At 39.3% G+C, this 23,854-nt stretch overlaps 1 protein-coding gene and 1 long non-coding RNA gene across 7 annotated transcripts in view; one reads left to right on the top strand and one right to left on the bottom strand.

Moving 5' to 3' along the window:
• Positions 1–15,715, bottom strand: part of PLEKHG7 (pleckstrin homology and RhoGEF domain containing G7) — a 29,965-nt gene extending 14,250 nt beyond the window's left edge. Inside the window, exons 1-7 of the mRNA XM_077783556.1 lie at positions 15,011–15,715; positions 13,806–13,828; positions 8,436–8,563; positions 6,655–6,695; positions 4,718–4,813; positions 3,554–3,703; positions 1,487–1,582 (exon numbers count right to left, since the gene is read on the bottom strand). Coding sequence (XP_077639682.1) covers positions 1,487–1,582; positions 3,554–3,703; positions 4,718–4,813; positions 6,655–6,695; positions 8,436–8,563; positions 13,806–13,828; positions 15,011–15,715 — 1,239 coding nt within the window. The remainder of the gene's footprint in view (positions 1–1,486; positions 1,583–3,553; positions 3,704–4,717; positions 4,814–6,654; positions 6,696–8,435; positions 8,564–13,805; positions 13,829–15,010) is intronic.
• The window catches only part of LOC144246327 (uncharacterized), a 153,977-nt gene continuing 132,032 nt past the window's right edge, over positions 1,910–23,854 (top strand). For 4 of the 6 annotated variants that reach the window (XR_013340028.1, XR_013340027.1, XR_013340023.1 and 1 more), the window contains exon 1: positions 1,910–2,036. This is a non-coding gene — a long non-coding RNA (uncharacterized LOC144246327). Of the gene's footprint in view, positions 2,037–15,933; positions 16,221–19,964; positions 20,078–23,854 lie in introns of those variants that run through there. The other 2 variants (XR_013340025.1, XR_013340026.1) reach the window with 2 other exon arrangements.

Genomic DNA, 23,854 nt, shown 5'->3' with positions numbered 1-23,854 from the left:
CAAGGATGCTTATGGGATGATGCTCATTCTTTAATTTTGACCTTTACAATTTTACAGCATACATTTTTTTCAGGGATTCAGCCTGCTGGCAAGAGGATATGCATACTGCAAAATGTATGAGAAAAGGCACCAAAGGCATTGGGAGCAGCTTCTTTCTTCTACATTTAATCAATATTTAAAATATGCATAACAGATGATCATGTATTATCCTCATCAATAAGGACAACAAAATCAGAAATTAAAGCTAGACATTTTTTAAGATAATTCTCTCAACACATGATCAAGCTCCAGCCAAACCCAAAGCTAAGTGAAAGACAGCAATATATCCCACTCCCTTCTTTGAACAAGAACAAGGCAATCAACAACCACACATCTGCTGAGCTCTAGTAGTTTCCTACATGTACAGTCTTAGTCCACAATAAGCCAAAGGTGAAACCTGTCAGCTAAAAATCTTTTTCCTTGTATCTCCAAACCTACTGGTTGATCATGCAGCAGCTCACCAGGTGTGAGATCTGTGACTGAGCAGCAGTGCCTTGCTCATGTGTTTGAGTTCTGGCTAATTCTCCTTACTGTGAAGACCTTTCCCAATTGTCTTGTTTTGGCTAGAAAGGGAGAGATTCAGTAGTAGGGCAAGGGAATTACAGTAAGGGAAATAAATGAACCCCAACAGCTGATTTAGGGCATGTGATGTGATTGTGAGTAATTAATCAACTAAAACAACTGCAGAGGTATTTCCAAAATTCACTTTGCAATTAAGGGTGAGTTGTCCTGTAAAAAGACCCTCAAGCTAAAAAAAAAACTTATTTTGTTTCAAAAGTAATGTAAAAGCTATTTTTGACTTAGGGGTTTTTGACTTTCAGGAGCTGAAATGGGTCTCCCAGCAACTGGCTAAAAGCAGCAAAGAGCTGGAGCACATCACAGCCAAGCCTTGTGGCCTCCCTCCTCCTGGACATGAACACAGAACATCCAGTCTCTGTGGGAGAGATCCTCACACACATGCCAAGGGACACCTCAGCTGGAGAGAAAGGGTCAGCATTTTGTTTTAACTTGCTCTTTTGGAGTGGCAGAATAGACAGCAAAATCTTTGTGCCTATCTGCTTGCAAAAGGGGACTTGTTATGCAGTTATTTTTCCATGCTTTCTGTTTTGGTGTAGAGATAGGGTAGTTTAGCTTCATCTCTTTTAAAAGGTTGCTGCTTATGAGAATTAGTCTCAAACTTGTGTTTACTTCAGAAACCACTACCAAATGAGCTCTCCCCCATGTTTAAAATGCCATGTTTCTTTGGCTGGAGATACAAGAGGATGAGTTGCACTGGTGATATTTGACTCTCACTGATATACCACATAGAAAAGAGGAAAAGGTGGATTATTTGAACAAAGTTCCAAATGTGAGCATTGAAACTAAATAAGAACCAACAACTTTGGTTTGTTGTATTCTTTTATTGGGCTGATTGATTTCTGATCTGAGTAACACTTTTTCTACTCACCTTGTTTAACTCCTCTAAGTTTGCAAAAAGTCTCCACAAATCCACATCCAAGAGAAATTCATTACTCTGGAGATATTTCAGAGTGTTCATAAATATCTTTAAAACCAAAATAAAGCCATGTTAATTACTGTTTGTGCCAATTCAATAAAAATTCCACCGCCCGTTCCCTCCCCCCCCCCGTCAAATAACATTTTTACTGAAATTAATGAAAGGATTGTTTGATTTAGGGAAGGCAGACAATGGCATTGTGAGAAAAGTTTCCTGATCTGCCTGAAGGTAAAATATTGTTTTGTGCAGAAGAGGGTTATGAGTGATGTCTCTGGGGTTTCTCTGTGGTTACCATGGAGGCAGCTGTGTCCCTGCTGTGCCTCTGGGCAGAAGAGGGGCAAATGAACCCCCTGCAGATCCCTGCGTGAAGGACTCAGTCACATCAGAGTCACAGTCACTGATTTCTATGACCTTTCTAAATGCTCTCCTTCCTTCCCATGCAACTGCTGGTATCTAAATTGTTTAATGTTACTATGAGGAAAAAAGATATTCTTGGATTAAGGTAAGTAGAGGTCCTGTGGAGGATTTTAATCTCTTTGGATTGTTTTATTAGCCTGTGTTCAGTGAAAACTGTTGTGTATTTATTGGCTGTTTAAGATTTTATATTTTTTAATCTAATTGAGTTGTGCTGAATCTGACCTAAATCTGAAAACATCTTAAAACTTATAGGTTACTGAGTAGATTTTTTTTTTTGTTTATGTGTATAAACCATCATGAAAAAACCTGTCATCCAGGTGCCAAGACTGAATAACTAGTGAGAGTGCTTGCTTAGCCTTGTGCAATTCTTCAGTTACCATGACCTGGTTGTCCTGAGAGCTTAAAATGGATTTATGGTGGTCTAAAGCTCCCTGTGGAGATTCATTAAAATCAGTGAAATATTTATATACTTGGAAGTAAGCAGGTATCTTTAAAACTGGTTACCCAAGTGCAATGGGTTCTTTCTTCAGCAGGCGAGTTTGGGAAACTGGCATGGATTGAATATTTCATTATTCATGGGCCATGCAGGGCTGGCTTAGGCTTGTCTGTGGGTTCCTACATCATACTCACAAGGAGCCTGCATGCCTGCTGTTATCTTAATTCTTCCCAATATTTACCACTTTTTAAACTTTTCAGATTTCTAAACAAAGTGTATAGAAAGAAGAATGATCTGGTCCTGCCTTGAACCAATAGCTGGTCCTGCTATCCTATTTTCTGTCCCTTCCTGTTCTGCCCCACCAAGGAGCAATTCAGCCCACTCTTCTATTTATTTCATTTACTTTGCTCTTGTATTGTGCAGGATAACTTTTCAGCAACATGGAAAATGTTTCACAAATCTCTTTTCTTTGTCTTAATAAGAAATCAGAAATTGTCTGTGTCGACTAAGAGAAAAATGATTTGTGGAAGCTTCCATCCTTTTGAATGGATACACTAACTTTTGATGTGTGGCGAATATAAATAGTGCAGCTATTCTTGTAGCAGTCTGTAATATTCCTGTCCATATTTCAAACTCTTAAAATTCACTGTATTGGAGGTAATACAGTGTTTTTGGGAGAGGAGTTATTTTCAGTGTACTTGTTTTTGTGTAACATTAAAACTACAGGTCTGCTGAATTCTGAGGTTTTCATGCTCCTGTCAGGATAATCTAACCACAGCTCTATATCAAGTTAAATGACAAATATAATGTTGCACACTAGCAATATTAGCAATTGTACAGAAATAACTGGTTGCAGCATGGTTTCAGTACAGTGCTTGTGAGAGAACTAATGGAATATCAGTTGAATATCCTGGAAGGCTCTGCAGTCAGGTGGTAGTTACAAAGCACTAGATTGCATCACTCAAAAGTGATGTTTAGAAATATACAATCATAAAGACATAAAAGGGAGCTATAGAAACAGGATGAGCAGGCAAGGTGAGAAGAAAAACCAGATGCTTAAGTAATTCCTCCACAGATCTCTAATGAGAGGTTTCAGGAGGCTTTGTGTCCATCACAGCAGAACAAATAATATTTCATTATTTTTGTGAAGTGAAATCTGACATTACCATCTTGAGAACCAGCAAATGATCCAGAAAGTAAGTGCATTCACTTGTGAAAAGTTCCCACACTGCTGCTTCTTTTTTCATTTCTAACTGGCTGTTGACATCTCTCTGCTCAGTCTGTTGCTCATTTATAAATTCATACCAAGATTTACTCTATTGATTGAAGAAGAGAGAAAAAAATGTTGCATCAGCTGCTTCAGACTATATGAAAAGAATCTGTCCTATTTACTGTGTAAATTTTATCTACCAGTATTAGCTATTTTTCTTCTGAAAGCTTAAAAGTGCCTTTAAAATATTTTAAACCCCACCATTCTTATCTAAAACACAATATAAACACACTGAATTTGAAAGCAACACAATGTGATAGTCTATGTTTAGGTATGTTGTATTAAAAATTAGTGGGCAGCTTGCAAATGCTATGGAATTTGCTCTTGTGTGGATGATATCTTCTTATTTTCTAGATGATGATAAAATCAAGGTACAAAGGACTAGGTTATAGTCACTTGGAAGTTGTTTTGTTTAGTCCTAAGGTGGCCACTATCACATTATGGACCTGCTCCAAAGTCACAAGTCCATATATAAATTAGACACTGACAGGAGCCCTCAGCAATTGTGTGTGGGGAGCTGCAGATAACAGCCTGCTGTGAGAAGCAAAAGGTTTGCTTCAGAGAGGGGATGGTGTTAGGTGGCTAGGGGTCAGAAGCCTTTGTCTGGGAGACAGGCTTTGGTGGCTTTTCTAGAGCCAAACCTTGTTGTTAGCAATGCCTGCGTGTGACTGCTCTGAACACAGCAGTGGGGGTGGCTGTGTCCCATTTGACATCTCTCTGATGCTATAGTTTCTTTCCTCTGCTTTTCTAGTATCTGTAGTACACTGTAGATGTTGCCTAGAGGCCTTTTTCTGAAGGTGATACCTTCTAGGGTAATCTGGAACCCTGGCAAAGTCCAGGTGATTTTGAGGGTCCTTGCTAATCTACTCTGACCCTCAGTTTCCCACTTGCCCCTCCATTTGTCATTTTGACAAAAAATATATCATATACTTATGCATTCATTTAACAGAAAGGCTCATATCCAGATTAATGAACTGAAAAATGTTAGCTTATAAAGAACATAAAATTCCCCCTTCCATCCTGAAGTATCCTTGATACAGTATACTGAGTATTTTGATACCTTAAAGCAGAAAAATTCATCTGTGCAGCGGTCTGTGATCTTAACAGTAGAAAGACAACTTTCCAGATCAGAGGCTTGCTTCTGTTTGTCTTTACCCTGTTGAATGACAAGAAACCACCCCTGATTCATACAGTGTTTTAAAGACTGTTAAGACGTTTACCCCTCTTGCCCTAATCCTTAAGGAGTTTGCCCTTAAATGAGTGATTTCTCTATATTTCCAGGCTCTTCTACACAGAGACAAGGCAGTGATGGCAGGTTTCTTTGTAGCTGTGGGTGGGCTGTGGAAGTGCCTCAGGTTTGGATGTGTAAGACTATTATTTACATAATACACAAGTCTTTGACAGAGCAAACCATTGGTAACAGGCAATGGACTACCCTTGGAAGACAGAACAAATGAAATGTTTGCTTCCCTTAGCACTGTCAGAGATAGGGGACAACATATTCATAGTTGCTATCCTGTCATAGATATACACATTTATGTGTTTTTTTATTTTTAATTTTTTGAGCTACATATGGGAAAAAGCTCCCTCTGCAGAGTACTGTCTATAAAATGAGCTTTCAGAAAGCTAAAAGAGCAGCAGGGCATTATGTGAGGGACCATGAAATAAAAACAATTACTTTTGTTTGGCTTTGTTTATTCAGGCCTTGTGAAAGATTTAAACATTCTTTATGAACTCTAATTTAGTACTGTGGGCACAGACTTATAAGGTGTTTGCCTAAGTTTTATCTGTTCTCTGGAACAGTATATTCCCACTTCATGGATTTCTATTATCTGAACTTTAGGCACTGAACTCAGGCCAATTTTGAAATATGTGTTTGATTATAATATTTGAAACTTAGGGTTTAAGTTCAGCTCCTAATTTTGAAAGATAGATTGAAATAGGGCAGAAAAATAATGCAGTTAATATATATGCACATATATATGAACCAGTGTACCAGCAAATGAATGTTCATGAATTAAATTTTTTGGCATTTAATAGTCTTAGAAATCACTTTTGTCTAATTATCAAATGCTTTTTATTGCAGATTCAAAGTATTTTGCTGAAATTTAAAAATCCTCAGGTTTTGGTCATGCTCCTTCAAATGCTATGAAACTACTATCAAATGAAGAGGGAGTTCTTGTACATATAAACCTAAATACTTGCATTGTTTCTGCATGCACAAACTATTCTTTTATAAAATGCAAAAAATACTGGGAAGGGACTTTTCTTAATTACATGCTTTGGGAAGAAAATGTTATCAAGAAACTTGTAAATAATTTTTGAATACTGAAAAGTATACGGAAAGGAAATTCAGATACCTTAGTAAGTGAAAGTTTCATAAATGGAAAAGATTACAAATTGTGTTAGACAAAGAAATTCACTGTGCTTTCACTGTTGAGTGTGAGGGCACCCTGAGGACAGGAAAGGCCTAAGAAAACGTCCTGGAATGCTGCTTGTATAGGTAAAGCTTAGATCCCTTCCATGTGGGTGGCAATTCATCACATTCTCCAAAGCCCTAAGGCACACAGAAAATACAGGATACATGATGGCAAAAGCAACGATGCAACTGATTTGTCCACCTTGTGCTACCTTACCCTAGGAAATGCACGGGTCCTGCTGCCATCCCTGAATGAGAGCCCCTACTCTCACTGCCCATCCCACTCCGCCCTCCTGGTGCCAAGGACACCTCTCCTCCCACCACCCACAGGGATTGGGAGCAGTGGCACCGACTGTTTTCATATGCATCACATGCAATGGCTGCACTGGAGCCACCCAGTCTTCATTGCAGATGAATGTGCAAGTGGTCCCAGGGAGACTTGAGACACCTCTGAGTTCAGCTCATCTGCTGGCTGCCTTTCTCCAAGGGCAAGAAAGTAAAGGAGCTACTTTTATCCAGGTTAGTGTGGGAAAAGGCAAGGTCAGTGCAAGGAAAAATAAAATTGTAAAAATACTCACAATTCCTCGTTTGGCAAATGGCCACCTTGACTTTTTGGACTCTAATGGGCAAAACAAGTGTCATCAGTAAGGAAACAAATAGGAAAAAAGAAAACTATTATTTATAGATGCAGCTCGATAGACTATACACTGTGTGAGTATGGATTGTGAGAAAACAGAGATAGTGCTGAAGGCAGTCTTACCCCTTAGGAGTTGCAGCTGTACTGATTACCAGAGTAGGAACAGCCTTGCCTTTAATAGGGCACAGCTGTGTCCAATAAGGATGGGTGGTATGAAGAGTGGGTCATCTGGGTGAGAGGAGAGTTGGAGTCAGTTGGCTCTGCTGCTGCGAGGAGTGAGGGTCAGTGGTTGTGTTAGGGATTGTAAGGGTCACTATGTGCTGCTGGGGACAGAAAGGGTCAGGCAGTCGTGTTAGGGACAGGAAGAAGTCAACCAGCTTTGTGTAGGGAAGAGAAAAGGAGCAAGTGCTATGTGGAGCCGCCCATGAGAACTCACAGAGAGAAGGTATCGAAGTCCTCCAGTAAGGTAATAAACTAACAGTGACACTCAGTTCCCATCCACTGTCAATTGGTGTCAAGCACTGACACCAACAACTGGTGGCCCATATGGGGATGAGTTCTGACAATACTCTACTTGGCTTATACTTAATACTTGACTTTATGCACTTTGTGCACCAGACTTACAACCTATTAAGCTTGTTGGGTTCCTCCCAGGAAGAGTTAAGACTGTCTGTGGTGGGATCTTGGATGATGCTGAACACTCCTACTTGTTGCAGGTGATTGTTATGATCACTGTGTGATTCTTTACCTGGGAAAACCATCATACCTCAAGCTGATTTTTGAAGATGCTGTTTTAAAGCAAGAATTAGTCTATGCCTTCTCATTATGATAAATTTGAATTATTCAGGTTTTTAAATCTCCAGTGAATAAACAATCCTATGAGCTCTAAGCCTTGGATCTGTCATGGGGCTGGCACAGTGAGGCAGACTGTAGTTTGTGGTCCTTGGTGAGGAACAGGGAAAGCTGGGGATCTGGATTTAGGAATGCACTGGTGACTTGTGAGGAGTGACTGTGTCCAGCAAGAAATCTGAAAAGCTTTTCTTTATGTGGCACCCATCTTCAGGTGTGTCAGAATCACACAGTGTTTCTGTATTTTGAAGGTCTTAGCCATTCTGGGAACGGCTGGCTTATTTGTTGTCATGAAAATACTGATTTTCACTTTGGCTGACTTGTTTTTTGAGAAGCTTTTGATCTCTGGCCACCAGGATCTCTGTTAATCACAGCATACTATATTCTACAATAGATATTTGTGGAAATTGCTTGCAGGTCTGTATTTCAGTTTTGGAATGTCTTGTGAGAAACCTCTAGCCATGAGTTGGGTTTGCTACTCTTGTGATCAGAGCACTACTGCAAAGGGCAGCATGGGCAGCTTTTCTCTCTGCTCGAAGCTGTGGAGGTACCTCAGCTGCTTCCAGATGGAGATCCCGGCATGGGCTCTGGTTGTTTCTAGCCTGTGGAGGAGCAATGTGATTTGTGTCCTACCCTCTCATCTACTTGCATTTTGCATTCAACAGTAAAATGCAGGGGAAAACAGGAAAAAGAAAATAGGAATCTTTAAATTGGCAATGAAGTCAGTTTGGTGTGGTGTAAACAAATCCCCCACAAAGGCTGCACCACCTCATGTTCTCATTGTATGCATCCTCCCTCCCAACCCATATGCACATGTGTTCCAGTCCCAGCTTTTGCTGGGCTCCGAGGAGCAAACCCCACCCTGTGTCTGACCTGCACTGAGCAGGAAGGATGAGTAGGGCAGGTAGTCCATGGCACTGTCTGACACCAGGAGGTCTCCAGGGAACACCTCGAGTCCAGGCAGACTCACTACCAGGGAGCTTCGCCTGCGCTCGGCTGATCTGCGAGACCAACAACAACACACGTCATCTCTGTCTTCTTGAGGCTGCAGGGGGAACTTGCTGATACAGGATGGAATCAGCTAAAAAACCAAATCACAGGAGCTATGACATACTGTGTTAAAAGAACAACAAGCAGAGAATTTCAGTGATTGACAGCAAATACGCAGTTGTCTTTCAAACTCCACATTGTTTTTGAGATCAAGATTGTTATGGTCATGGCTTACCTTGCATAATAAGTAATTAGAGCATTTAAATGCTGAAAATTCCTGGTTTCTTCTGAGGTTAGACAAAAAGTGAGTGGGGATTTAAGAATCTATATTTTGGCAGTGGTTATTAATGGAGCAATTAAGTATTGTTTTTAGCTGACATGTGTCATGTTATTTTTAGCCTTCCTGTAGCTCAGGTGATTTCAAGAAAAGACAACACACTAGTGAAACAGTTAAAATGTTGGGTTTTAAAAAAATTGTTTAACCTTTTTGCTAGTTTGTACTATTGGCTTTCTAAGTATTTTTGGTAATTTTTTTGCTATTTAAAACATTTTGAATGTAATATGACTTGGTGGCCTTACTGATTGAAAAATGTCACTTTCCAACTATTGTTGCTCCTAATGGAGAACATTGTCCAGGATTTAGATCCATGAAGAAAAGTGACACTGGCATTCTGTATCTAGCAGCATGTTTGTGCCAGAGGCTGCTTGAATTCACATACAGAAACTGTTGGTGCGTGTTAAAAACCTTTTTGTATTTTGCCAATAACTCACACTGATACCTAAAGAATTGTGTTAGTATATGCTGCAGAGGGACTGCTTCTGCAGCTGGTGTAGTGTTGCCTTCAGTACATGAATACTACATTAGTACTCAAAGGGTCCGTAATTCAGTAGCTGAGGGAGGAGGCACAAAGTACATATACATTTATAAAAATTCTGGTTTTTAGTCACCACTTATTGTGTATGATATTTTTGGTCAGTTAAGCACGATTCGTATGGAGCTCTTTCTTTGTCTAGGCAGTTATCTTACTGTGAATATCTAGCCATTTGCCACATTTGGTGTGAAACCTGGCAGGTGTATTTTCTCCTCTAAGTGCATAAATAGTTACTTGACAGCTTATCAACTGACAGATGAGCTCTGAGGTAGAGAACTGGGATTTGATATATACAGTAAGACACAGAGACTGTGCCTTTTTTATGACCTAACAGATATGCTGCTTGCAGTTGCCTTAGCTAAACAATTGAATGGTCAAGATGAAGACTGCTCCTAACAAGAGAGATCTGTAGGCTATCAAGAGGGCCAGGCCTGGGACTTTTAACACTTGAGCCATGGACATATCAGGGCTTTAAAACTACATCTTGAAGAGGTTACACTGTGCAGTGCAGGCACTCTTTGCAAGGTTTTCTGCTAGTCCTACTGAATGGAGAACATAGGATTTATTTATTTGGTTTTAGGGCTTACAATGAAACTCTGTGGTTTCTTATGACATTGAACCCTCAGTATGTGGTTTCTTATGACATTGAACCCTCAGTATGTGGTTTCTTATGACATTGAACCCTCAGTATGTGGTTTGAGAGCTTTAATGGATTGAGGGTCTATTTCTTGGCTTTCTGCATGGGAGAGGAGTATTCCTCTCAGGAGTACCTTCCTAAGATGTGCACTGAGTGATACCCAGTGCAAATTTTCAGTGTTGGTAATGATTGTATTAAGATGCCACTGAAACCATTGTACAATCTTTTGGGCAGCTGGCTATATTACAGGTCTGGTGCACCATTACAGTATAAAGATAATCCTCAAAGGTGTTTTTACTGTACTAGGAAATTCAGGAGATTTATTTCAGGTTGGCTTCACAGTAAAATTTTGCCAGTATATTATTGGTTTTTAAAGCAACCAGCCTACTAGTATTTTCGCAATATATTTGAAGCTGCAGGCTAGTGGCTTATGAAGACTAATAATGGAAGCACAGAGTCACTGTAACTGAGTTAAATGACATTGCTTACCAGACCAAAAAGGCCTTGAACTTCAGGCATACATATTGCTAAACAAGCCCTTCACAAGTCTGTGAAATGTGGGGGCATGGCAAGATCACCTGGGTGCCCGTATACAGTATACCTTTGCAGTCTGATAAGCATGGGCTGGTTAATGGCTTACAAGTCTAAATTATATACTCATGCTTCAGAGATGGAAGCATAGGTATCTGTGTTTTCCTGGGCTGATGCCTGTAGATGTATTAGATACATCAGATGCTTCTGTTGTTTTTTGTTTTTTTTTTTTTTTCTGGAGAAATTAAATTACTGAAGTACTATGTAGTAAAATTTACTAGGTTTTAAGTCTGCAATATCTTAGCATCTTCTCATGCCTTCAGAATCTGTAGCTTTGCCTTTTTCTTTATTTTTTGTTTCACTTACTGGGGGCAGAGGATTGCAGTGATGGAATGAAAGAAATTCTTGTGCTTTAGGGACAAACTGGCATCTGAGGAGACATAATCTGTAATAATTTGTTCTTCAAATCCACTTGTTTTTTGAAACATGCTAATGTCATAGATTTACATGGCAAAGTTATGGAAAATTATTAAAGACGTTGAAGAAGGTAATGGTCTGGCAAAATAAATATCCTGTGTATGTATTTATTTCTAAGGCATAGAAAGTATCTTCATGCATCCCTGATCTTAGCCTAACTAGCTATCCCAGGGAGCAGATATCTTTATAGATTACCTTAGTTAAATAGCAGATATATTACTTAAAGGAATACCCACTAGATGTGAATAAAAGTAACAGAGGCTGTTTCTAAGGTAAATATTATAGGGTGCTCACAGTACTGAGATAACTGCCAGGCAGTGACACTGTTTCCCAAGCTGCTCAGGGGGGTGTCTGTACTCCTTGATTCAAAAAGTTAGCATGGAAAATGACCTATAGTCAAAAGTAAATTATTTCTATGATTCCATAAGGAGCTAGGTTTAGTGTAATTGATGTTCCTCATCTTGTGAAATGTGCTCCAGGATGACCCTACTTGAGCAGAGAGATTGTAACAGCCAAGCCACTGTGGTCCTTCCCAGCCTTACCCACTGTGATTCTGTGGCACTGTGACACTTTACAGCTGGGTGAATCACTAAAAGGGGAATGGGAGTACTTCAAGATAGATGAGCCCAGCTCCTTCAAGGCATTGAATATGAACTGTCTTGGCAGTTACTGTGAAGGTTCTTCATTAGCTGATTTGCTATAGGAAATAGTGCAGTGCAGTTTTCCACCCAGTGTCTGATAATGCTGAATGGTGCAAGGAGAAAAGGAGATCAGAGTAAACTTGAGGTTTTGTTTTATCAATGTTTTCTTCCATGGCAGTATTGGTTTGGCATCTCACCTTCTCTCCACCACATATACCTCTATCTGTGCTGCCTCTCTTGCCTTTTTTGTTTATTTATTTTGGATGTTTCTTTATAAACAGCATCAATTCAGCAAGTTACTATGCTGACAGGGATGTGCTGGCATTCTTGACTGAGGACTGTGTGGGAGAAGGCTTTAAATAAGTGCATTATGAAGGCTTTAAAATGAGTATGAGTGCATTAAAGATGTTTTTTGAAACTACAGCTTGGGGAGAAGGGAGATGTTCATTAAAACTGAAGGACAGAGGTATGATTTTACCCAGGATAGTATGTAAGTCAGTCCTGGAGAAGAGTCACCAACTGTCCTAATGTGCTTCTAGATGGAGAGAATAATCTGACATGTGAACAGTTTTTGCTGGCTGTGATCAGAAGGGATTAGCTGTTAAGGAGTTAGGCTAATGATCTTAAAGGAGGAGCTGAATACAGGCTTAACCTAGACCTTGGACCAAAATAGATTTGACAAAAACTGTTTAAAGCAGAAATTGGTGCATTTTAAAATATATTTTGCACATTCTAATATTTATCTAGATAGAATGCATAACACAATTCCAACCACCTTTTGACAAGCTTTCTGGCTGGTGCCTATGGAAAAAATCTTGGATTGTTTCCTTGGGTTGTGGTTTCTTGATTTTAAAACGTGTCTGGCTAGAAGTCCAAAACCAATACCCTAGCTGGCATATAGTTACTTCCCTCCTGAAGCCACTATAGGCAAGCAGGACCAAGAGAAAGTGTGTACACTAAATGTTCAGTGTTCTCTCAAACCATCTGTGTTCAGTCTCTTCAGTTTCTCCCCTGAAGTTTGTTACATATCACACAAATCTTCATGCTGACAGTGAGATGTTTATGTATTCTTGTTTTGAGTTGCATCAGACCAGACCTTTCCCACGAAAGGTATAGATCACTTGTTTTTGCATCCAGATGAAAAGATCTTTCCCTCCCCTTCTCTCTCCATCTCCATTGTAAATTCAAAATGCTAAAGGGTGGGTTGGAAATTGCAGCAGTTCAGAATATCCGGGTGGCCTCTTCAGTGAACATGTAACTGCATTGTGTAAGGAATCCTAGACTGTATCAGTCTGTTCCAAACCATCCAGTCCCAAACATCCTTGAGGGAACCATGCAGTAAAGTGAGCAATACTCCATCAATGAGAGAGAGTTTGTTATTAATGGAGGTACTATCTCCTGCTTCCTTGTTTTGTGGGGAGAAAAGAAAACTTTCCATCCCTTCTGTAAACATTTGAATATCTTAATGAAACAGATCTTAATCAAAATAATTTTAATAGCAATTTTACTTTCTGAAAATTGTTTCAAAGACCTTGACACAATTCACTGCACAGGTATATGGTATGCAGCACTCTTATCTTAGTCTGCACTAATTTATAAAATCCATGTATTCTTAGTTGGTAGGATTTATAATCCCCCTGTCCATTAGCAGTCCTAGATCTTTGCTTATGTATAAGAAGAACATTGAGCTGTTCTACTAGTTCCTTTGCTCCCTTTTCCCTTCCACAAGCTTTTGAAGAATGTCACTCAAGATTAGGGGATATTTCACATTCTTCAAGCTGGAGTTTGACACTGCTAAGCCAAACAACTGGACCTTTTGGCAGTTAGTTCCTAGTGCAAAGCTCCCGATGATCCGGATGAAATATTGTTGTTGTGCAATGTAGCTAAATGTGCTAGGGAGAGGGCCACCTTTGAAAGAAAATCTCATTAAAAAGTTTAGTGAGCTGGTGACAAGTGCTTCACATAGCAAATGCACAAATTAGGGTTGAGTTACATATACATTATTCAATGTTCAGTTCTGTCTTAGAGTGAAGCAAATTTGTTAAAAATGTAGGAGAGTCAAGCTTAGAATCAGATAAAAGAAATATGTGCATACCTTTGCATGGGCAGTCCACTCTCCTGAAAGAAAGTGAATATTCTTAGTCAGTTTGTCAGAAAGCAAGCAAGAAACCTGATTTTTTGTGAAAAAAGAGCTTGTTTGTAAAGGGAAATATACTAACAACAGTGTAATAGGCTTGGGCATAGGCTAATTAATTTCACAGTTGTGGAGCAAGGAGACCTCATTTGATATCCAGAATGTTTTCTATATTTGAAGGGGTTGGGGGGAGGAGAGAAATGGCTTTTGGGGTTTGTAGTGCAAAGCTAACCAGCTAGGGAAGAACTCTACACCTATTTGCCACCATCTACCCTCAGCAAAATATTTGTGTGTAGGCTGTTTGCATAAGGGCAGAGTCGAGTGTGTGTGACATTAATTGCCTCTGCACACAGTGGAAGATCTTTGAGAGCAGATCTAGTAGCAAACCTGGCTTGTACAAAAAGCCTCTCCTTTTGTCCTTGTGGAGAGCTGAATTGTAGTTTCCTGCCCTTGAAAGATGCTGGGTTGGTTCCTCCCTTGCTTTTTTTCTCTTTACTGATTCTGTTACTCAATGGACCAGGGTTTCCTTTTTTCAGAAGAGATTGCACAACTGCTTTTTTGTTTATGGTGAAGGACATAAAAACGGGGAGGGGTGCCAGTGAGTGGCTGAGCTGGGTAAGTTGAAATAAAGGGAATGGTACCTCTTCCTTTGGTAGTAGCAGACCTTAAATTTGACTCAACCAACTTAATTCTTGGTTTTATTAGGGTTAGTAATGCCATTCAGTAAAACAGAATAGAGAACTTCCCTGTCTTAGGAATAATCCTGCTGAAGGGTTAAATAAAGAGTGGGTTGAAAGAAAATAGTCCTCTAAAACCCAGTCCTAAACAGGATCAATTACTTAGTCTTATTCTTCCATATCCCCACCAACAGTTGTACTGGCCCACCAGGGTGAATGGACAGAGATGGGAAAGAGTGGCCCTGTACAGGAGTGGACTAAGCTAACCTGTCACCAAGAGGCAAGTCTGGAACTACTGTCTCTTGCTAATCTGGAAAGAAAAATCTCCCTTCCTGTTAAGTGTAGAAACTGGTCTGCTGTATTAAAGGGTCATGGCCCAACATGCAGTTCAGGTTAAGAACTGGGGTTTTATTTGTGCACTGGCTCATGATGGACCAACACTGAATATGAAAGACTAAAATAGAGGTTGTATCCTTCTATTCCTCTTACCTGGACACCTGCCCAAAGTGTAGGGCTCGGGCTGGGGAGTCTTGTAGGAAGCGTAGCAGAGTTGGCTCTCCAAGAGTTTCTGGGTGGCTTATTGGGACTGTCATTGCTGAGAGGATCCTCTTTGCTTGGAAGCTTTGATCTGGGTATGTCAGACTCTGGAACTGCTATATTTCTCTCAGACTTGGCTTTGGATGACAATAACTTTGCATGGGCACAAGAAGGCAATGACAATGAAGAAACTGTGATGCACCGAGGTGGACTCTTACAAATGTGGTGGAGAGAGCCAGTGTATTCCTTTTGATTTCCCAGCTGAGCTGTCTCAGAACAGTCCTGAAATGATAGTGCTTGTGAGGCAGTGGCCATCCTTAGGCGCCTTAAAGTTGGAGAAGTGGAAATTCTGGCCCGAGCATGACGGTTGAACTGGAAAGGCGCGTGGTGGATCCCAATGCACTCCTCCATAGGCAGCCTCAGAACTGAAGGCTCTGTGTAACCTCCTCTGAGAATGTAGTCTCCGGGAGGCAAGGTGGTGTCCATACAGGCTGGTACTGTCTGCATTTCAGAGGAACTGAAGACATCATCTGGGCTGCTGCTTTCAGACCAAGCAGCATTTTCCTTATGGAGATCAGCTTCCTTGTCTAGAGGTTCCATGCTGGTGCAGGTTTCTTTGACCAGGTCTGGAGAATAATCAGAGCTTGGTTGTTGCATTTTTAATTTGCATCATGAAGATTTATATTATGTGTACCTAGGAGACATGATCAGAAACAGTTCTTACAAACTTGCCATATGAATTTTTAAGTGGGAAAATATGCAAATAGAAAAAATATCCAAACAAAACAAGGTAGATATGTGTTAGTACAGAAACTATTACCTTTGCATTGAATCCTGCTTAAATGCAGGCTTCAACAGGTTCAGGATCCGATTTTGGCAAGCTGTTTAAACAGCTGCTAACTTTGAGTGTGCCAGCAGTGTCAGCATGACTCAGTAGAACTAATTAGATGGTAAAGAGTAACTGAGTTTAGAAACTCTGCTCATCTGACACTGCACCCCCTGATTTCTCGTTACCACTCCCCCATCAATAAATGAGATTGTATCATTACTGTAGGTGGGATAAAAATTTAGTCACTTGCTCTCAGGACTTGCTGCAAAATTCTTTGTGTATAAGTACTAATTTCTTGCTGAATTCTGAAGCAAATACAAATTTAACACTTAGGTAAGTAATGTCTCATCACTCTTGCTTTCTTTTCAGCCTAAAAGTACTTTGTAGTAAACATTATGTATCTGTTGTAATCAAATAATGAAGAAAATTATTTATATTAGTAACTTATCTGTTGATTCATCAGTCTTATGTTCTCATAAGACTGAACAACTGAACATAGTTGTATGTTCTTTGATTCATGAAGCTTTGTTTTAACATATTTTAGGGTTTAGTCTCTCTAAAACTGGACTGACATTTCAAGTAATAATGAAGATGATGAATTCAACCTCTTTAATTTAGCTTCTTTGCTAAGTGCAGTCTTAAATATGTTCATGATTGCTAGCTTATTAGAATTAGCTTATTCAAATCTATGTTGACTTCTTTCTTGAATTGAGTATTACATATTGAATATATATTTTTAAAATCTAATTATATAGTCCCATCAGATTGATTAGAAAGAAGTTAATTTATCAAGTTTTCCAGTTCAAAGTATGCTTTTTCCAAAAGTTTCAGAAGATGATAATTCAGATTCTTACAGAGAGAAAAAGTATATCTTTTTGATAGAAATAGCTTTTTTTCACAACTGTAGAGAATAGCCACAAATATATTAGCATCTATTAATTTGTCTATAATGGGTAAGAACAAATTAACACTTATCCTTATGAAAAATCTTATTTAATATATTTCAGAATGATAAAGAGAAAATACTATTGTTTTCCCCTTTTAAATGAAGATATTGCATAGTATTGCTCTGAGATTTACTGTTACTGTTTTTTTAATACTTCAAGACTTATTTTGTGGTGTGTAATTGCATCTCACTGACTGTTGTTTGGCCAGTCATTCTCATTGGTTTTTTAAAAAAATATTTTTATTATATTTTCTTGGTAATCCTCTATTCTTCAGGTGGAATTTTGCAACTTGGTATGTGGTTTCCAGATATTCATGCAAATAGTCATCTATTCCACAGGTAGAAAAGTTTAAAGACCTCTTTCATGGAGGTTTTATATTAAAAATAGGACCATTTTTTGCTTTGCACTTTAGTAAGCTTTTTTTTTTAAGGAAGTAAAAATTTAAATATTTTTTTTTGGGTATTTCTGTGTTCCTTTTGTGAACAGAATTTCTCAGCAGCAAAATATTTGTAAAGAAAACACACTGCTAAAAAAAGTGCAGAAATACACCACACACATGCAGAAAAATTACATGATCTAACTTACCAAGATAGCAAATTGAGTATGTCGCATCCTTTTAAATCAAATTTTCAACAAGCCCTTGATTAATTGATGGCTAGTCTTAACAGCAGCGTTTTCTCTCTTAAAGCCTTACTGAACGCTGGTGTAGGGAACAAGCTTTTTCTTGTAGATTTGTTTCTAGGGGATTTGTTTTCTAGTGGCTTCAGGATCAATGCCTCTAAACAAAGGTAACATGATCCTTGGATTAAATTTCCTGTCTTTTATATTTCTGGACTTTTCACATTGAGAAAATTTGGGAAGACAGATCTCATGCAAGCATATAATAGTTTGCAAGAACAGATAAAATGTTTCCACTCCTCCAACAGTCTCTTTTTTTTTTCCCTCTTGTCTTGATTAATTCAGCTGGATCTAACTATGCATTGTTCATCTTTCATGGAAGTCTAATAGTTGTCTATCCCTTGTTTATATTGTTTATGATTAGTTTTTATTTTTAACAGGTGAGCTAACTGGTTAAGTAATTTTGAACAAAGATGTTAGTACCAGAATATTTGAGAATTCATCCAAACATTTATAATTCATTGTTTTGTTGTATTGTAGAACTGATTGGAAAACACCAGAATTGATTAAGGCACTTTTTGGTTGTATGAATTGAAAGTGAAACCTGGGAAAAGATAGTTTATTTGGTAGATAACATGTGAGGAAGCACTAATGTCTGCAAATGTTAGACTCTCATGTGTAATTAGGGCACATTTTAAGAGGGATTAGTGAACTTGAAAATGTTTGCTTGAAAATGCAGACAACCTTTGCAGTAAAGGGTTTTTTGTCAAAACACATCCACAGACCAAATCAAGATATCCCTAAACTGGTGTAAGTGCCTTTGATTTTGCATAGCACTGGATGTTGACTGTTGATTGAGGGAGTATTATTCTGAGAGAAAGAAATGAGAAAACAAACTCAATGACTTTATTTACAAAAGCATGGCAGTGTTACATTAGTATTTATGCAGTTTTGTTTCTAGGAAGAAGTGATGTGCTCACCTTGTCTTAAAGTTGATACTCCAAATATATTTGCTTTAAGAAGCACTTTTAGAAATGCAAGAATTTATCTTTTTTTTTTTTTTTTTGGGTGGGGTTGTGTGTGCGTTTGTGGTATCATTTTTGTTTTCTTTTGACTCCTTATGCTGCTCTCAAGGTGATCTAAGTTTCAGGACCAGATGAAATGGAACAGACCTTGTTGCCTGATTAAATGTGAAAATGTCTGCAGATTTTACAGTGTTCGAAGGTGTCCTTTCCTATCCCTCAGGACAGACCTGGGCACACTGAAGTAGTGAGTGTACTCCCAAGAAGTACACTCTCAGGGGAAAGGGGTCAGTCAGCAAGCAAAGCCATCCCTTCCCCAAAGAGGAAAAAATCTAGCTCTTAGCTGGGGAGATTAAGCAAATGAAAATATGATCTATAGGAGAAAAACAAATTGGAGCCAAAACTACTCCCTATTAGTTGCTATTAATAGAAAATCTTTCTAAAATGCTATGAAGTTTTCCATGGAAAGACAATTGCCTTTGAAAGGATTTAGGAACATTTGCTCAGCTAGTCATACTGGATGGAGTAAAGACCCCAAATTTACAGTAGAAAAGGTACCTCATTTTCAAGAAAAAGAAAAGCTAAAAATTAAAGATTGGAACTGATATAGAAATAGCCCTTCCTGGACTGCAGGGCATTGTATTGTTTTGCAAATTGATTTTAGCTGATAAAATGACGAGCCTTTGGAAAACATGTAACTAAGGGAAAAAAAAGCTTCTATTGGAAAGAAATAGTCTATGCTTGCATAGTATAAACCAAGCTCCCTGAACCCAAAGCCAATTACAAACTAGATAGCATATAATTAAAAAAATATGCTAGTCCTGGGAGTAATGAAAGATGCTATTCACAATTCACTTATATATTACTTTAAAGGTAGCTCTGTTACAGGGGAGTAGAATAAAGTGATAGAATTGGCCTAATGTAGAGTCAAACACCAACAACATTTCATGGTGTCTGTATAATTATTGTCTAAGCAGCATAGCTTCAAAGCAGAAGGGATTAGGCTTTTGAAAGGTTATCCTCAAGACAAAATCACAAACAAACAATAAATCCAAGGGAAATAAAATACAAAGGCTGACATTAACTACTAAACACCAGGAAATGCCACAGTTCAGTCTGGCTGTGTCATTGTGCTGCTGCTTTTTCCTGTGCATTATCTCACAGGCTGATTATATGGATGCCTGAAGTCCCTCAAACAGAATCTATCAGATGTAATGACCTCACACAGATATAAACTAATGTATGTGTTCACTATTTCTCACCAATATGTCTGTAGCCAGTGGCAAATTTGTGGTTATCAAATTATAAGAATGCTGTCAAATGATGACTAAGAGGACTCTGGTAAATTAAAAGCCATATCTCCATCATCTCAAGATCCATGAAGAGCTCTGTAAGGGGATCTCAGATCTGGAATAGAGACTAAATGCTCATGCAAAGAAGTATAAAAAATATGTCTGGATACTGCAATTTAACACATTGCTTTTTCCTAGAAATATGAAATCCAAGTTGAATGTCGTATAAACCATGAAGTCCTGCCTCAAATGGAGACCAGTAGTTGAGATTTCAGAGCTGGCCTACAGCTGGGACCACTTGAGATTTACAGGTAATGTCCACCTGTGACAGTCTCTCAAGTCTTGCAGCCATTGCCAACACCTCCTGCTATCTGTTACATTCGTTTTTGGCAGGCTGCATAAGGTCCTCTAAGCTGAGTCTCTTATCTTTCCTGTTTCTCTGATAAGCTCTCCCATAACCTGTGCTACAAGACTCGGGTAACTATAGCAGAAACATTTTGAGTGTATATGTGCCTATGGAAGGGAAAAAAAAAAGAGAAGAGAAAATTCCAGAAAAGGACAGTTCTCAGGGGGACCAAAGGATCATCTCAGGGATATGGAAGTTAACTTCCAGAGACAGAAGGGATAACTGTCTTCTTATGGATTTACAGATGAAGGGACAGGTATGCCTCACTTTTAAAATGAGTTTTGGATCCAGCACAAACTTCTGCTTTACTTGCAGCCTTATACTGTTTCATGACTAAAGAATGAAGCAGAACGGCTGCTATGTTTTAATCAACAGTTGTAGTGTCCCAGTATGTGATGTGATTTCTAGCTCTGCTTTCTATCTATACAATCTAAACCCATCCCAGCTGTGCTGTTTCCTTCTCTTCTTGTTCTAGTCAGATCAGAGTGGATGGGATTTTCAGGGATTTTCATGAGATTCATGATGTGTTATAAGCCCTGGCATGGGGAAGGGGCTTTCTAGGATATAGTGGTGTCAGACACAAGCTTTCTGCTCTCCTTGGTTCCTCATAGCTAGGTCTGAAGAGAAGCCTATTTGAGGAGCAGAGAGGACTGGTGTATGCAGCAGCACCTGGGAGGGGGTAGCGGGAGGTAGCTGAGCTGGTTTGTATGGCAGTGAGAAGGCTGTGGGAAGAAAACACTTACAGGTAGACTGGGAACTAAGAAACAGATAGTAGCAGTAGCTGTAGTAATCATCCATGTTCTGAAAAAAGTGACTGCAGGAAAATCCATCTTTCAGCCATCTACTAATTTTCTCTTTTTTTCTGAGTTTTCTTATTGTCAGAGTCTCTGTTGGAGTGAGGGCAGGGTGGACATAAGAGCAGGCTTACAGGGCTCTGTAAAGACACACTTTTCCTCTGATATGATAGTTCTGTGTAAGCTGCAGAAAAATGGATAGCCTCATCCAGTACCCTGTGACTTCTCACCAAACACCTTGTCAGACTTAATATGTTGTTTACCACAATTTCTGCATGTGATACTGCAGCCAGATTTTACATTTTGGTAACTGGTTTCACTGTAAACTACCAGGAATAAACAGCCAAATAAAACTTTTTGAAGCAGTGTAGAAGAACCTTACTGAAATTTGGATGAAAACTTTAATTGGCACAATTCTTTCTGCTGTCCAGCTGCTGACAGTACAAAGTGAAATTAAAGATTTTGCCTGTCTATGAGGTATCCTGTGTGCTCAGAATAACAAGTTGGATGAGAAATTAATCAATGTTTCATGTGAAGGCAGGTGTTTGGTTCAATGGGGAACTTGTAAAGCATGTCTGGGGCAATTCCAGGAATTCCGAGGTGGGTCAGTGTACCCTACCTCCCTTCTCGTCATCCTTTCCCATTGCCACATAGGACTCCGTGTTTTCCTAGAAGACTGGTTTTGATCTCAATTACTTGGTTTGCCAGGTGTATTTCCAGCTTCCTCCTGTCAGAGAGACAGATTTAGAGGGAGTGGGTTGTAGTTACTTTCACTAGAGAGAATTGTGGAGGTCTGGTTGATGCAAGCAGTATAAAAATGCAGCCAAGGGCTGGGAGCATTCACAGATGGGATGGTGCAGATGAGAGATTTGCTTTGTCGTGGATGGAGGTGGCATGCAGAGGAGTATCAGAGCCAGAAGTACCATCCTTCATTGCTGCAAATCCTCCCCCCAGTATTTGGTGGTAAGATACTCTCCAGAAGCTTTATTCTTGTTCCTGGACAGAATAGGGAATGCTTCTTCTCAAAAGACAGGACATTTACTTCACCAGATACTTTTTTTCAGCAAATCAGTGGTTAGGGGGTCTGGGGGCAAGTAAGGTGCCTGGGACAATAGGGGAATTTGGCACACTACTCAGCAGAGGATGTACCAGATCCAAGGGGGCTGTTTATACCTTGGTTTATCTTGGTAAGCCAGAGGGAAATGCTATTTTAAACATGTTAAAATTTGCTAAAGCTTTAGAGAGAAAAACAGGGTCTGGATAACCAGATATTTGAACTGGGCTGACAGTCAGTAATTAGCTGTTACAGGACAGGAACAGACAGTCTGATCACAATAGAAATAATAATATGCTGATCTTTTCTGTTTTTCTATGTCCCACCCTTCTATGACTGCCTGCTTGTTCCCCAGAGATATCAAACCTTGACCGCAGCAGTTGGAAATGTGATTTAAACAGCTGTCATTTTGCATCCTGCTGGTTGTTTAGCACCCTTTCATCTTCTGTCCCAGATGCAGGACTCTTTTCATGAATGATGTACTTGCATAGAACCTCTGCTTGAAATACTGACTGTCCTTCCTGAACAAGTTCTTTCTCAGTGTTATGTAAAACAAGAAGCCAACTGCTGTCCTAATAGTAGTTAAATATATTGTCAAACACTTTTGTTTGTTGATGTTTGTTTATTGTTAAATACTGGCAGCTGAGCAGCCATTGTCCATGATGGTGTGGGTGAATCTAAACAGGCACAATGGGCTGCTCTGTGACCATACATTTTCTCTTGTGTTTTCTTTCACTGGCAAGTTCAAACAATATAGAACTATATAATTCCCAAACCCTAAATAAAGGATTAAGAATTTAACAACTAAATACTTCTAACTCTTGTAAGGAAAAGCAGCTGAACATCATTCCTGTAATTAAGTGAATGGCTGGTTATAGCATAATTGTCTGAATTGGCAGGGACCTTAATGATCATCTAGTTTCAACCCCTTGCCTATAGGCAGGGACACCTTCCACTAGACCAGGCTGCTCAGGGTCCCATCCAGCCTGGCCTAGAACCCTCCCAGGAATGGGGCATTCACAGCTTCTTTGGGCAACATTTTCCAGTACCTCACCACCCTCACACTAAAGAATTTATTCTTAGTCGCCAATCTAACCCTACCGTCTTTCAGTTTTAAACCATTCCCCCTTGTCCTATAGACTTCTTCTGGGTTTACAGACTGAAGTAGGATAAAATACTAGTCCACTAGAAGTTTTAGTGATGGCTAGCATCACAATAGTCTGATTGAAAGACCTCCAAAGGCATAGCTTCTATGCCAGACCTTCCAGACAGGGTTTTCCATCTGAACACCCTCATGGCTGTGGCACAGCCAAGGGTTTGCTGGGGTTAGATGACAGCAGTTAGATTTCTCATGGATTTATAATCCAAATCCATACTGCACCACCTTGATATTGATGGGCATTTCACCTGTGGGTATGGGTGTGTTTTCTCCCTGCAACATCTTCAGTTTTAAGTTTTTAGTGCATTGTATTATGCCATGTCCTGCCTGGCATCGGGATGAGTACTGCTAGCTTGATAGTGCTGCCACTGAGGAGACCACCTCAGTTACTTCTCCTTTACACTTAAGGACATTTAAATGAATATATCTCTAATGTCTTCCTGGTATGTCTTCCATAGCAGTTTTTTTTTCAGGATCTAGAATGAGGCCATTGAGCATTTCTGTGAATATATACATGTAGTGGGCTCTTCAGACTAGGAGAGATTCAAACAAACATGATACCTTTTTACAAATTTAGGAGTGCTGAAATCAACTGAGGCTTAGAGTGGCAGAATGGAAACAAAGTCTGATAATCTCTCTATGGCTGTTATCTTTCTTGCTTATATACAAGGGGGA

The sequence above is a fragment of the Lonchura striata genome, chromosome 5 (genome assembly GCF_046129695.1).
Source record: "Lonchura striata isolate bLonStr1 chromosome 5, bLonStr1.mat, whole genome shotgun sequence".
Classification (NCBI taxonomy): domain Eukaryota; kingdom Metazoa; phylum Chordata; class Aves; order Passeriformes; family Estrildidae; genus Lonchura; species Lonchura striata.
This window is presented reverse-complemented; position numbering and strand designations above follow the sequence as displayed.